The sequence below is a fragment of the Arachis stenosperma genome, chromosome 7, assembly GCF_014773155.1.
Source record: "Arachis stenosperma cultivar V10309 chromosome 7, arast.V10309.gnm1.PFL2, whole genome shotgun sequence".
Classification (NCBI taxonomy): Eukaryota; Viridiplantae; Streptophyta; class Magnoliopsida; order Fabales; family Fabaceae; genus Arachis; species Arachis stenosperma.
The window spans coordinates 8,537,329-8,552,714 of NC_080383.1; the positions used below are offsets into that span (position 1 = coordinate 8,537,329).

Here is a 15,386-nt window from a genome sequence, read left to right on the forward strand (position 1 = left end):
ACCATTTTTATTTTCTTTTTAATTCCACTATTTATGCCTTAGTTATGATAAATGTTAAGCAGACAATTATACCTCATAACTATACCAAATGCAAGAAATATATGCTTATTTTGAACTTCTTACATGTATCTCTTATTTTTATATAGTCTTCATATATAATTGTCAAAATCAATTATTTTTTTAGTCAAGTTTTTTGTTTTATTATTATTTGAAAAATTTAAATAAGTCTTTGGTTCTTGTAAAATATTTTTTCTTTCTATATAATTTTCTCTTTTTTTTTTATAAAATTTAAAAATTATCTGTTTTAGTTTGTTCTATAATATACTAATATGAAGTCTTATTACATCAATACTTAACAGGGTACATTAATGAAGGAAGCTAAAATAAATCATTTTTAAATATTATCGAAGTAGAAAAAAATTATAAAAATCAACTACTTATTTAAGCCTAAATGGAATATAAAATTTACATGAAATAAGTCTTGTGCCACACTTTAGCTAGGAGGCATTTAATTGAAACAACTTAATATAGAGATAGAAATTAAAAAGGAAAAAAAATTAATGCATGTGTGGTAATAATAAATACATGAACACAATTTTACTAGGTAGGATTCGAAACTTCGACATTTGTTTAATGGAACGAATGAGCTAATCACTAGAACAATCCAATTTAATTTGGTTAAAAATTATTTAGGTATACTTTTTCATATACAAAACTTTTTCACCACCTCTCATTTTCTTCATTTCTTTTGGACCATACTGAGTCGCTGACACCGGCAAGTTTTCATTATATATATGCATTATATAGCAGCACTTTCTTCATCATCTCATGGCACTATTCATCTGAGCTTGTTCATCTGAAACCCTCCCTTAGCTCATAATCATCACCATCCTCAAGTAGTGTCTAGGTCTTCATGGTGTCTTGTTCAGTGCACGAAATGCCATCGGTGTCCATTGTAATGGCGCCTCCTCCACGAGATGAAGGCTGCAAAATTCAAACAGAAATGCAACAAGTGTGGTAGATGCTATGGCGATATCTCTCCTGAGCTTATTCTTCTTACGTTTTTATTTTAATTTTTTTAACTTTATAAATAATATTCAAGTTTTCTTGACCTTGCAAGTCCAATCATTTGAAAAGATCTGGTCAAGATTACTTGTAATATTTCAGCAGCGAGCACTCATAGTGCAAGTTGTTAATGGTATTTTCGGACTTTAGGATACTAGAATATTCCGTGAATTATTTTTGTAGGAAGATTTCAATAAAAAACATGATATGTAAAACTAGCAAGATTCGTTCATATGTTAAAAGTTAGTAGAAGAGATTAGTAGTTATGTTTTGTTTTGCATCCGTTTACAAAACAATTTTTTGTATGTGTATGAAGATGTGAATGAAAATGGTTTTACATGTTTTGCTTAGTCCTCAATGTATTTTAGTTGTAAGACTCTTACTTGAATGTTTAGTTACTTACCCAGATCTCCAAGTTCTTTTGGCAGAATAAGTTTTATCCCTCACTGATTGATATGTAATGTTATCTCTTTGGTTGTGGAAGTTCCCGTTTTCAGTTCTATTAAGAGAAAGACAGAGATTGAACTATAGATATGCACTGAGTTAAAGGCTTAAAGCTGAACTGATCAAACTTTTTTGGACTTTCTCCTTACCGTACTTTGAATAGCAGGGACTTACCTGCAATTTTAACTTAAAGTTGGTAAGAAGAATTATCATGATTCATGAGTGACTCTTAATTTCGCTTTAGCATTATTTATCTTCTTAGTTCTTAATTTTGCTGTAGCGTTAATTAATTAATTAATTAATAAGAAGCAGATTGTAAAATATTCCATCCAGTCATCCAGATTCCGTGGCGTCTGGTGCACTAATTAAACTATTTTCTTGTGTCACGAGTAGCACATAGTTCTTGGAGGTAGCATTCATGCATGAAATTCATTATCATCTAATAAGGCCCATTTTTGTGTTAGTAGGATGCTCTTTTAATCATTTTATTCAAATATAAAAGTAAGGACATATTAAAAATTCTCTATAATATTTTCTGTATGGAGCAACTGCATACTCATTCAAATAATATTGCATTTCCAGCGAGGTTTTAATCATTAGTATTCGACTTCATTCTCAATAGTGGTTGGATGATGTGGTAAACAAATGAGCAGATTAGAGGTATTGATCCTAAAAGGCTCAAAGTGGATGATTTCGAGATCAAACCTTCAACAGACATACGGATAAAAGTTCTGACTTGACTACATTCAAGTACAACTCGAGATAAATATCACACAAGATTTTAGTAGAACCTATTCTTCATGTGTACTTAAATAAATTATTTAGGTTATATTCATCACATAAGAACTCTCAAAATTTAAATTAAAATACCAGCTGAGTTCAGAGTTCTGAACACCATTATTACAACAATGTAGCACCGCTGTGAAGGCAATCGACATACATAGCAACCTGGCAAGATGCATGGTCTACAGAAGCACAAGGGGCCTTGTGTAAGAAAGGGCTAAATCAAATGTTATAATGGCCAGTCACAGTAGCTTTGATTTTGCTTCGATAGTTAAAACTACTGATTACATATACTTTTTCTAAATTATACACAAGTGCTCTCCATGGGCCTCAGCCATAACGTGATAACCAATTGAAGATTCAATCTTAAAATTTTTATCGATTATGAAGCTCAACTTTAACTAGATTTTATAATACTTGTCAACTGATGAAAGCAAAAGTTCATGTTCCATATATTTTGTTTTAAATACAAATTATTTCCATATGCAATATTGGATACTTCGGTCTTAACATTTTTGTTAACAAAGTGTATCGGAATAAAGGCGATGTCCATAATTGGCAGAATCAAAATTTAAGTTGGTTTATCATAAGTCCGCAGGGACTACTTCATTAAGATTTCTAAAATCTATCATATACACTCAAATATTATGTACAATTTGCATCCTACAATCAATAGGAATCAGCTTTTGCTAAAACACATAACACATTCAAGCTGCAAGCACCAATACTTTGATAGTGCCTTGGCTATTTGCAGTTAGTATAGTGGGACTATCACTCTTCCAACATACAGCGCTGATGAAGTAAGATCCTGCCTCATCCTCAGCATCATCCACCTCAGGCGAACCAAATTTATGCCATGTCACGGGCTTGGATATTTCCTGCAAAGGAGGTTGAATCTTCAGTCACACACGAGGCATATATAACATATTTCATGTAAATTTTGACATAATTAAACATGGCAAACCTTGTGATAGACGAAAACTTCATTTGTTTCACTGCCACAAGCGATGTACTCGCTGTTTACTGTAAGACCAACAAAGTTCTTCTCATTCGCGTGGCCTTTGAAAGTCCGAACCTGCATGGGGTATACAGTATTTTAAAAAATTTATGATAGTTATGAATATTTAAGGCTCATTTAAACAAGAAATTCATTACAACTGATGCCCAAATCAATAACCCCACATATCCGAAGAAAATAACTGACTGTAATGATCAAACAGAAAAACATGTAACAACAGTCACTAGACTCGCTGCATCCAAATTGTGAAGTAATAGACCATGATTAAAATGCCTCAATATCAGTCACCACAGACATCACACAAAAATAAGACCAATCTGTTTGTGGCCTTCAATAATAGACCGCATTCATGAATAATTGGAGGCCTCATTGCAGGCATAAAGTAAAATAACATCCCTCAAAAGATCGACTGGAGTCGGGGTATTTTCCACCTGAGGAAAAGTCTTTGGGAAAAAAAAAAAACAAAGAAACCAGCAAATAGCTCAAATTTGTGCCAATTCTTATTTTAATGCACGAGTAAACCGCTCCTGTCTAAACATCTTTTCTCTCATGATTGACAGCTTTGGTTGCCAGACTCAATCCAACCTCAATGGCTATGGAGATCTTATACTGTCATTTCTCCATAATCTTGGCAGACAAACAAGGAACGATCATATAATATTGCAGAAATACTTCCCACTTCATAGCTCAAGCAATGGCTTTTGACAGGCATCAATCCAATATTGCGGTTCAAGGAGGTCTCATGGAAAACAAGTAAACGTGTTTAGCACAAGCAACAAATATACATTTATATAATTTACCTAAGTTTCTCAGCTACATTCATGAGTATATCTTTGAAACAATATTACAAACAGATAGGCATTTGGAATATTTGGGATGTGCAACTGGAGTACACCAATTATCTTCAGCCAAAATTTGAACTAAAAAGAAGTGATAGTCGTGGATATAATACTCAAAATAAGCATCTGAAATGGTTATATTGAGTAATTTACAGTGCAGTTCAGTGTAAATTTTCATAACAAAGCCATATGCCGACACATAAATTCTAGCAGGCGGGCTGGTTATTGATAAATTAATCAACACAAGCCAACGGGAGTTCACAGGTTAAATGCAGAATGCAGATAAATTTGATGATAATCAATCAAATACAAGAAATTCCTTGGCTTAAATTACTCACTGGTACGTTGTCCTTCACATCCCACAACCGCAATGTACTGTCTGTTGATGCAGATGCAAGTTCATCATTAGACAAAAATTTCACATATGAAACAGCCTTCTTGTGCCCACTGAAAACATGGACTGGACGGCTAATGTTTCTCAAATCATAATAATGGATGTGATGATCTGCTGATCCAACCTGGAAAGAATATTAAGATCATTGTACTGTAAGATAAATCAAGTTTAGATGAAAGATAACAAAACTTGTCACTATCAAAGACAGGTAAAGTATATAATTATAATTGTAAATTTCATTATTGCAAGCAATTACTGATGATAGATTTGCATATGTGCAGCTAATAGTATGATTTTCTAAATTTTATATATATATAGCCAGACAGAATCCAAATTGGCAAAAATGATTAATGGTTAGAGATATAAGAAAAGGAACTATTTTCTGAGGAAATATTACAGTTATGTAATTAAAAAGTATATATCTTCGAAATGCCAAACTTTGAGTTGGCAGCAGAATGATACATTGCAAGATAGTACATATATGGGATTAAAACTGAAGTGCACTAACTTGATATATCATCTTCTAATTGAACAGAAGGTACATACTGCAATATAATTGCCAGATCCTGGATTATACTTGACACAACATATGTTTGCTTTCATGTCTATATTTAGAACACTTGCCTCCTGCCTTGTGCACCAGACTTTGACCTGCTCGAAGAGAAGACAGAAATTACAGTTAGTTCGAATAACTTATTAATTACATAGTAATCAAAACAGAATTTAGGAAATCACTTATCTACCAGCCTGTTTCAACTGGCAGGAAATTCCATATTCTTGATCAGCATTAAACTTTTAAATAAATGTGCTATAGTACCTTACAATCATCACTACCAGATACTAGCATAGATGGATCTGTTTTTGAAAAATCAACACTCCATGCACGCTTTTCATGTTCTTCATATTCCATTAGACTCTGCCAAAAAAAATGATACTCATGAGAGATCAAGCATGTAATGGTGGAAACAATATCAGTTAATAAACTGATACACATAAATTGACCATTTGAATTCAATAATTACCTTCCTAGTGGTTACATCCCAAACAGTAACAATTCCTTCATAATCACTGCTAGCTATCTGGTTCTTAGAATACTTGTTCCAACTCAAGCAACTAAGTTTCGATCGTGTAGACATCTCCACAACAGGATAATGAGAATCTGCAGGTTCATTCACAACCTGGATAGTAATAACAAAGGTAACAGTTATTTTTGCATTCAAAATCTATTGGTTTTTCGGGCAACACCAGCATACCCCTCCACACTAAATGTAACAGAAAACCCTCCAGCACCAGTGCCTTATTACTAATTTGACGTAATTAAAAACCAACACATCAAGAACAATAAAATACATAGCACTAAAGATTGCTAATCCATTTTCTACTGCGTGAATCTCTTTCCAGTCATACTCTTATCATATAGTTTATTTATCCCTTGATAAGTTATCAATGTTTTGCCAAATTTGAGAATGCCTCTTCCTGTAAATTGGAGTCAGTAGGGGAGTTGGAAGAAAACTCGATCAACTTCATATTAAAGTTAACAGCACTAAAGAAACTCTGTTAAGAGCGTACTTCATATAAAATACACTAAATACTACTTCAATATTGAAGATGACTTAATGACCATATCTCCAAGACTAGTCTATCATGTTTCCAAGACTTGACTCAACACTTTGCTATCCATAATTCACTAAAGTGATATATTTTATCCCAAGTGAATATCAGTGGTCCACACTGCCACCTAAGTTAAAGTTATAGCACCCATTTACCCCAGAAGAGCAGAAAATACAAATTGTAGTAAGAGCAAAAGGCCATCCATTTACCCCAGAAAAGTCGAAGACTTTAATGCTTCGTGAAACTCCAGCAGTAGCAAACAAATCATCATCACGGTCAAACTCTATGCTGCAATAAATGTTACAAAATCCATACATTCAGAGTGATCATACTTAAATACACATGTAAATCTGAAATAGAGCCTTCTTCAGAGGAAAGAAAGAGGGAGGAGAGGGGGGGGGGGGGGGGGGGTTAATAGAGCCACTTCATTTCTCTGATGCAGTTCAATATTTCTTATTCCTTCACATTCAGTTGGCGGTGGGAGAGAGATAAAGTCAGTCAGGTTTTAAAATACAAACCAACCTCCTCATATTACCTAAATTATTACTACCACATTTTTTATCTTTATCATACAATGTTAAGATATGTAACACTGTTATGGCATAAAACCACCAAACAAAGACCAAAATCTTGATAATCAGAGATATGGTCAAATCACTATATTTTACATCATAGACCTTTGTATAAATCTATAACCTTTATTTTATGTTTCATGAACCATCTCTTCCAAAAGTTTTAAGTAGTTGGATAGAGACATGTGAATGGTTTTATATCTAACACATCCCCTGAAACAAATATAGTATTCTACTTGATGCTGAAACTAAACTTTTTATATGGAAAAAAGGAAAGCAACTAAGAATAAAGTCTAAACCTTTTATTTATAGAATCTCTAATACCATGTCATGAACAATCCCTCAAAAAAGCTACGTTGCTGCCTTGTTGGGTAAAGAAACATAAATGGTTTATATAACATTTTACGTCAAAGAACTAGATCTATCTATGACCTACAGCAAACAAGTGCACAACTGGAACTATGAAAAAATTGGTCACAACTCACAAACCTATAACTCTATGCCAATAAACCTTGCATATCTGATGAAAGCGAACTTTTAATTGCAGTAATTAGACTAAAAAAATAGTCTTATATCTTTTGATCATACACAATATTATAAATATAATAAATATATAGTGGAGAAATCACAGATTGCACACTAAATTAAGAAAACAATTCTTGACCAACAGATGACTTTAATGGGTTATGCCAACCATACTGCAATAACTGAAAATAGGTTGGACATTATTTCTACAAAATCACAGCTGCAAAGATAAAATGACATAGATGAATAACAAAGATTCCTTCATCAATAAATAAGTAAATAAATCCCTCACCTTGAAACAATGTTGGCAGAATGGAATAAATCCCCATGTCTTAGTTCCGCAATGACTCTCAATCGGCTGTTTCAAATAGAACAGAAAAGGTTGAAGATAACTAGGTACTTCTGACTCAAGAAAATAGTAATTGACATCAATATTGTATTTATCTATTGGTATATATGAAAACGATAGAACATGGCAATACCTGTAACGAGTGAAAGTAGTCAAAACTGACTGAAAATCTTCAAGACCAGCCGTGTAACCTTCTCGGCTTATGAGATTTGTATCAAGTTCTTGTTGGCCATGGGGCTTATCTACTGAATGACGACGCTTTCGTAGGTAGCATTCTTGTAGATCATTAAACTGGAATGAGGTAGGGAATATTTGATTGAGAATTTGAGATTTGTTTTTGAGACGGAAAGGAAAAATGAAAGAAATAAATAAACAAATAAAACAGAACGCTTTAGGTGGTATAAAAAAGGATTTTTCTAGAAAATGTTTCAAAGCTTAGACAACTACAAAAGCTATATCGTTAACTTCTCCAAATTTGTTTAGCTATTTCTTCTGGTCTTGAAAAAGAAAAATGACAGAAAGAATTTCCAAACAGACAACTTCTTTCAAAAAAGATCACATTGATAATATTTAAAGAATAATTTATCGAAAATGAATTCAAGAACTAAATAATGAACCAAGATAACCTGTGTATGCACCCTCTTTTTTCTGACTAGAGCAGCACCCGATTGATTTATATATTGTGATTCTGATCCACTGATGCCATCTTTTCTATGTGCTCCATATCCATGAGAACTGATTTGGGATTTCCCCTCGTTTTTCTTAGTCAAACTTCCCGAAGACAGCCCTCCTCGAAGATTTAGAGTACTAGACATAAGACCAGTACTGTTCTTGTCCATTGATGAGTGCCATGATTTTCTTCCACCAGAATCATCAAGCATCCGCAATTTGACAGAGTACCTGTCTCTTGCACGATACAAGTCCATTCGATGTTTCTCTACAGCACTAATGTCCTCTTTTATGAACTGGAGATCAGTTTGCACCTATAAATGGAACACCCGTCAAATGCAAGATTGAAATGAAAAAAAAAATATGTATTAAAGTTAGTACAGAAGAAGCCATTTAATGCAATCGGATGAAAGGAAAAATTGATAAGTTGATAACAATAATTTAATCCCAAAAAGAAGATAGAGATCACGTCAGCACACCTCCTTTAACTCGTCAACTTTTTGCTTCCGTAAGCAATGCAAGAAGTCTAACAAGATCTGCATATTTCTCTCAGCTTCTTCTTGTTCCATTTTTCTTTTCTTCTCTGCAAGGAGAGACAGGAGGGTGTCTAGCTCCTTAATTGTCACGTCACAACCCTGTTTGAAGATTCAAAAAAACAAAGAGAGAGAGGAATCATCAACTAAATAAAACAACTAAATATGAAGAATTAGGCCAAATTTCACAAAATCCTGTTAAATAAATATACATAGCTAGTGACTGACCTTCAATAAAATCACAAGTATGAATTCAACAGAATTAAAGAAAAAATAAGTTTCCAACTTAATTACAATCTATTCATAACCTACAAACTTTGTCAGACACCACAGTATCCCAACCCCACCAACCACCACCACCACACACACACACACAAAAAAACAGAAGGGAAAACACACCACAGAGAAAAGGGGGTCATTCAGCGTTAGCATTTAGCAACTCAGTTTAGGCAAACAGTTGTCATTGAACTTGTATTCATAATAATACAATCAGTTTTGCCGTGTGCCCTATTGAAGAACAAAATGTTACAGTATCATTTTTACTGTGCCATAACAGCAACATGCCATATATCCATAACAGAGTGACAAATAGAACAGTATTTTGAATTATTACAACAATCAATAATTATTTAATTTTGTGACAACTCGCAAAATGAATTAAAAAAATTAGCTATGACAAAGGTAAAGATCAAAAGTAGTACAGCTAGAACAACAAACCTTCTCCAATGCATGGCGGAAATGCTCCACAGGGGTAGCAGTTCTCGATATTTGGCGAGCAGAAGTCTTCTTTAGTAGCTACAAATGTGGTACAGAAACCGTATAACAATAAGCTGCATTTCGAAGTAAATCCAGTTCAAGATAAAAATTAAGCTCAAACTCTCATATTCAAACTTTCACGCTTTCAAATTACCGAAAACAGAAAAAACGACGCTAGTGAAGCCAGTAAAACCAACATTATTCCATTCACCGAGTCATGAAACTCAAAAGCAATATCAGCTAGACCTATTCAGCTAAAAAGAACGCTACATACAGCAGCACAGATTCTTCTCTTAAACGCAACAGGAACAATTTCAGTCTGGAAAAAAGTTAATATCACCTAAAGCGCGAAAAGCTTAATTCAAAGTTTTCTTTTCCTTTACACAACGAAGCACGCATATATTCCTCTCTTAAACGTAAACGAAACAACCGATTCCAATCCAAACGAACCGAATTCGAAGTTTCTAACTCCGGAAAACGAACTCTGCCGAATCGGAAGGGAGAATAAAAAAAGCGAAGAGGCGAACCTTGTCGAGCAAGAAGTTAGGGAAGAGGTGGCTGTTGGTGAGGTAATGGCCGCAGCAAGGGCAATCGCTCTTGTTGCGAAGGTGAGTGGTGATGCACATGTAGCAGAAGCTGTGTCCGCACGCGGTGAGGAACGCGTCCTTGATGATCTGCATGCAAATCGGGCAGAGAAAATCCTTGTCGAGCTCCGGCATAACCGCTTCGGAGGCGGGAAAAATCTCGCCGCCAGAGACGGCGCCGACGGTTGCCGCGGACGGATCGGCGGCAGCGGCTGGTTTGGACTGCTCGGATTTGACGACGGCTGGGACCAGAGGCCCAGCGGAGAAGTCCTCCATTTGGAGGTCTATCGTGGAGGAGTGGTGGTGGCTTCTTCTGTCTTCCTTTTTTGGTTACGGTTTAGAGAGAGAGAGAGAGAGAGAAGAGAGTGTGTGGTTTTCAGTAATTCGGGGTTGTGTGAGAGATTTGAGTGCAGAGAGAGAGAGAGAGTGTGGGGAGTGTGGGGCCATGGTGTAGTATTGTGAGGGTGAGATATGTCCACGTGATGGCAACGCTTGCAATATGATGAAGAACGCCACGTCACTCTAAACGCCAAAATCTTCACCAAATGTTTTTTTTTATGGCTGAAAAGAATGGCAAAAAACTTTACCGTTTTCACTAACAACAAACTGATTAGAGATTACTATTTACTAACACAAAAGAAACGACGTTATGTTGTAAATTTTTTTCCGCCAAGGATCCTTCAAGTAGAAGCACAGAGTAAGTGACCTTATAAAAAAAAAGTTTCTTTCTCATTCTCAAATTGGTTTTCTATTTTGATATATGCCTTAGGTTGCATGGGCCGTGTCATATAACTATATTAGCACCTAATTTAAAATCTATTCCATCACTAACTAGTAACTAGTAGATAAAAAAGCAGTATATATGTCTAAAACACAATTGTATAGAATTAAACTACTTTCTACTCTCAAGAATAAAAGTTGCCTTTTATTTTTACTTTAATTTACCTGTCATTTCCTTTAAATAGGTGTCAAGCAAGGTCCGCATATATAGGTCAATTAAACTAACTCAAGATGAGCAAAGAACTCAAGTATATATATTATATTCAAAAGCACACAAATGAATTGTTATATTATATTAATTAATAAAACAATAATTGTCTCTACTTGGCCTTCTTTTTCACGATTTTACTAAAAAAAAATAAAATAAGATTTATTGTTTTCACTTTTTATATATTTTAAAAACTAAAAATATTAAAAGGTCCTTATCCTTAATCGGCATATTTTCCCCCTACTATTGTGAACAGGTTACTAAAATCACAAGCATAGAGAATAACATTGAAGGTATAAATGTGTTAGGTATCATCAGAATTAATAAGAACCAAATAACGCAATCAAAATTTGTCAAAAATATTATTTGTAAACTAAAATCAGTTATTAATGTATTTTTGTATAAATATATATGTGGTTTAATTTATTTTTAATGTATATTTATATTTCAATATATATTTTATATTGATGTGGCTGATTTTAATGTATACGTAATATAGTCAAAAATTTGCAAACGAAAAAATAGATGGAACTAAATAAGAATTTACACAATAGCAAAAATAATAATATGATAAAGTGGTAAAACTACAATCTTTCACAGTATATAAAGAAGTCTATATACTCTTTTATATATTACGAAAATTTATACAAAAAAATTATACATATAAAAAAATTTTACTAGTTTTTTCTCTAAAGTTTTACTCACTAATTCTATGTAAAACATGGCATACATTAGCAAATGCCTTAATCCTCTATATATAGTTTCTTAAAGAGTTAATAGTCAAAATCGTCCCTGAAAAATACTTCGATCTTCATATTAGTTCCCGAAAGATGACGGATATGACCACGTTTGTCCTTCCGTCATCTCTTTCGTTGAGCTGGCTAACGTTGGGTGACGTGTTCTGTTAACTGCCCACATGGCACAATAACAAAACGACGCTGTTTTGATTCAATGGCCTCCAGGTCTTGATGCGACGTCGTTTAGTGTCCAGGAAAGATTCAAAACGTTGCAAAGTATTATCCCCCTCTGTTAACAAGTATCTCACTCTGTTTTGCTACAAAACATATCGTCTCCCTCAAGCTATGTCCTAAGCATTTGACCCAACATTTGAACCATGCCATCAACCTTCGTCAGTGTTGGAAGATCAATAAAACAGAAGAGGTATCGGTACTGAATACAGAAATGATCGTCTCCTGGAGTAACATTGATAGTGGAGGAAGCCATCGCGATAGTTATAGGTAAAGATGAAACCTTTTTCTTGTTTTTTGAGTTATTCTGTGGCGTGATGTCTTCCTAGTGGCGTGACTCATGGGTTCATCTGATTCTGGGTAGGGTTTGGGGTGACTAAGGATTTGTATGACTGTTCTTATATGATATGAGTGGGTTAGAATACTTTGCTGTTACTGGCTTTGTGATGTTTTGTTAGGTAGGGGTATTTCATTTTAGTGATGGTTCTATTCGTTTGTTGCATACTCGTTTTGGATTTAGGGTATGTTTAGGTATGTTTTTCTATGTTTGTTAATGGGATTTTCGTCTCTGTTATTATAGATGGAGGGTCCTCCCATGACTTTTAGGTTTTACCATGGAGGAATATTTAAAAACTCTGTTGATGGAGACATGATATATGAACCCGACAATACGGAAGTCTTGATGGGTGTTGATGAAGACACACTTGATGTGTTCTTTGTAAGGGGATACTATAAGGAGTTGGGATACATTGAAACTGAAAACTATTGGTGGAAAGCTCCTGGGGTACCCCTCTCATCTGGATTGAGAAGCTTAGTCACAGATGCAGCTGCAACTGGCAGTTGTTGCTCCTGCAGTCCTACTGTAGATGGTGCTAACCCTGAAGTGAATGATGCTCCTGTAGAACATGATAATACTCCAGAAGCAATAGCACATTTGCCTTCACTTCTAGCACCCATCCAGTCCTTTACAGAGATTGACATCAGCCAATCTGAAAACATTCCACCAACCCAAGCTACACCACATATTGGATAATCACTACTCAACTGTAAGAAAAATATTACTTTTATTTTATAAACTAACAAGTGCTTTTGGTATTGGCTTATGTAGGATGAAGTTGTAGCTAGGCCACCTAAATTACAGGTGATTAAAGCGAAAGCAAGAGCTAGATCCTTCCCTAAACCTACTGCAGCTGCACCAGTGGCTATTTCAGCTGAGACCATTAAAGGGACAAGTTCTGCAACTGCTAAGAAGCTGACCAACTTTATGACTTTTGTGCCTATTCCAGGCTTCAAACACTCAAGGAAGAATGATAAACCACATTGATTAGAAAGCAATGTATGGGATTGCTTTAGTTTTTTGTATAGGGTAAATGAAGTACCATATTAAACATTGTGGTTATGTGTAATCTGAAAGTTGTATCTACCATTCTCTTTTGGTGTAGCCTTCATTTTTAGGATTGATTATCTTATGAATTTGTTGTGGTACTTATCTTTCAAACATTGTGACAATTAGCCTTGAATGACAGCACACTGTTATGACTACTTACTTTGATTACTTATCCTGTTTATGGCTTAATCTTATAGCAACAATGATATTGATTAATTTGCAATATTCTATAATGCTAGTAATTGAGAGTTTGGAGTTAATCTTAAACAGCACTAATCAAACATTTATTCTCAGTCAATCCATCTAACTCGATACATCATTACATTTCAACATAATGATGTTTTTTTGGAATTACATATCAAACAACAAAGGATCACATTAATTACAACTATCACAAACATGAAAATTATTAGTAGTTTCAAAGATCTAACTTCAGCTTCCAAGCTACCCAATCTCCATGCCACCTTCACCCTCCATTTATTATAGTCACTTTCAACTTGCAATTCCGTTCTAGAATCTTTCTTTGTATCACTTTCTACCACTGCTCGATAGTTATCATCATCAACTCACTTAAAGTAATTATAGTGACTGCCTTTTTACAAATTGATAAATCAGAGAAGAAAACAATAAAAAACACCCAATAACACAGAATAAGATGAAAAACCTTCAACTTTTTCAACACCACTCATCCGGTGCTTTGGACGTGCATAAAATAATCTATCTGGGTTCTCTGCTGTCCTATATTTTTTTTATCACAGCCTTCAACCCGCAGAAACATGATTCCTCATGAGTCTTCCTCCTCATTTGCATTGAAGCACTGGAACTGCTAATGTCATGCGACCGAAAAGACACACCACCACTACGACCTCCATTTCCCGTCTCCATCTTCCCGGCGACCCAACAATTCCAAGTTCTACCCAACTATGTGGCCATATGATTCTTGACCACCACTTATTTATCAACGAATTTAGGATTAGGGTTCATCATCCAAGGGACTGATTTGATTTGTTTTAACGTACTTACCTTGTCAGCAACCCCAGCGTACACGTAGGTGTCATCCACCCGGACAGTTAACTGAACACGCCTCCCAACGTTAGCCAGCTCAGCGAAGGAGATGACGGAAGGACAAACGTGGTCATGTCTGTCATCTTTCAGAGACAATTTTGACTAACTTTATCTTTCAGGGACTAATATGGAGACCGGAGTATCTTTTAGAGACGATTTTGATATTAACTCATTTCCTAAAAGTAGTGATATGAGAAATAAATCACTACTTATTCAAGTTGTCATAATACCAAGTTGATCAACTTGATCTTTTAAGTTGTCATCTTGTACAATTTTATCAAGTTGTATGACAAGTTGATAAATATCAAGTTAATCTTATCATCGTGTAACAACTTATTCTTTGACTATGTCAAAGATTGCAATTAAACTAGCTTATCTTTAAGTTATAATTTTTACTAGTGATTCGTCCGAACACTAGGGAGGCCGAGCTTAAGCGCTTCCGAGCAAATCTCCGATGAAGGGGAAGAGCTTTACGTCGACCAAGATCAAACACCACGGCGGGAATACCTGCACATGATACTCCGACGCTCAAGTTAGCAGTGATTCTCAGTAAAATGAGAGAGAGAATAATTGAGTGAAAGTGAGATAAGTTAATATGAAAACTGATAGTTGAACCTGACTTTAGCTGAGGATATTGGTTCGGCTTTATAGGGATTGTTTTACCGTTTTCATGTGGATCAGTCCTAGTTTGTAGGTTGGTTACGATATTCTGTTTTTATGTGATTTGATTTGTTGAGCACGTGTCTTATTTCTTCAAATGGTTGAGGCCGAGCTTATCTGCATGCCTGCCGAGCTTATCGGGCGGTTGGTGCAACGTCGGCCTCGAAATGTTTACT

At 34.9% G+C, this 15,386-nt stretch overlaps 1 protein-coding gene across 1 annotated transcript; it reads right to left on the reverse strand.

Moving 5' to 3' along the window:
* Positions 1-2,743: 2,743 nt before the first annotated feature.
* Positions 2,744-10,516, reverse strand: LOC130941289 (E3 ubiquitin-protein ligase COP1). The gene is made up of 13 exons (XM_057869734.1): positions 10,086-10,516; positions 9,520-9,597; positions 8,749-8,904; positions 8,227-8,583; positions 7,734-7,891; positions 7,544-7,609; positions 6,364-6,442; positions 5,566-5,721; positions 5,361-5,459; positions 5,090-5,194; positions 4,488-4,667; positions 3,257-3,367; positions 2,744-3,170 (listed from the first exon to the last, which is right to left on the reverse strand). The coding sequence occupies exons 1-13, from the start codon at positions 10,416-10,418 to the stop codon at positions 3,000-3,002; spliced, it is 2,049 nt and encodes a 682-aa protein (XP_057725717.1). The 5' UTR covers positions 10,419-10,516; the 3' UTR covers positions 2,744-2,999.
* Positions 10,517-15,386: the final 4,870 nt, after the last annotated feature.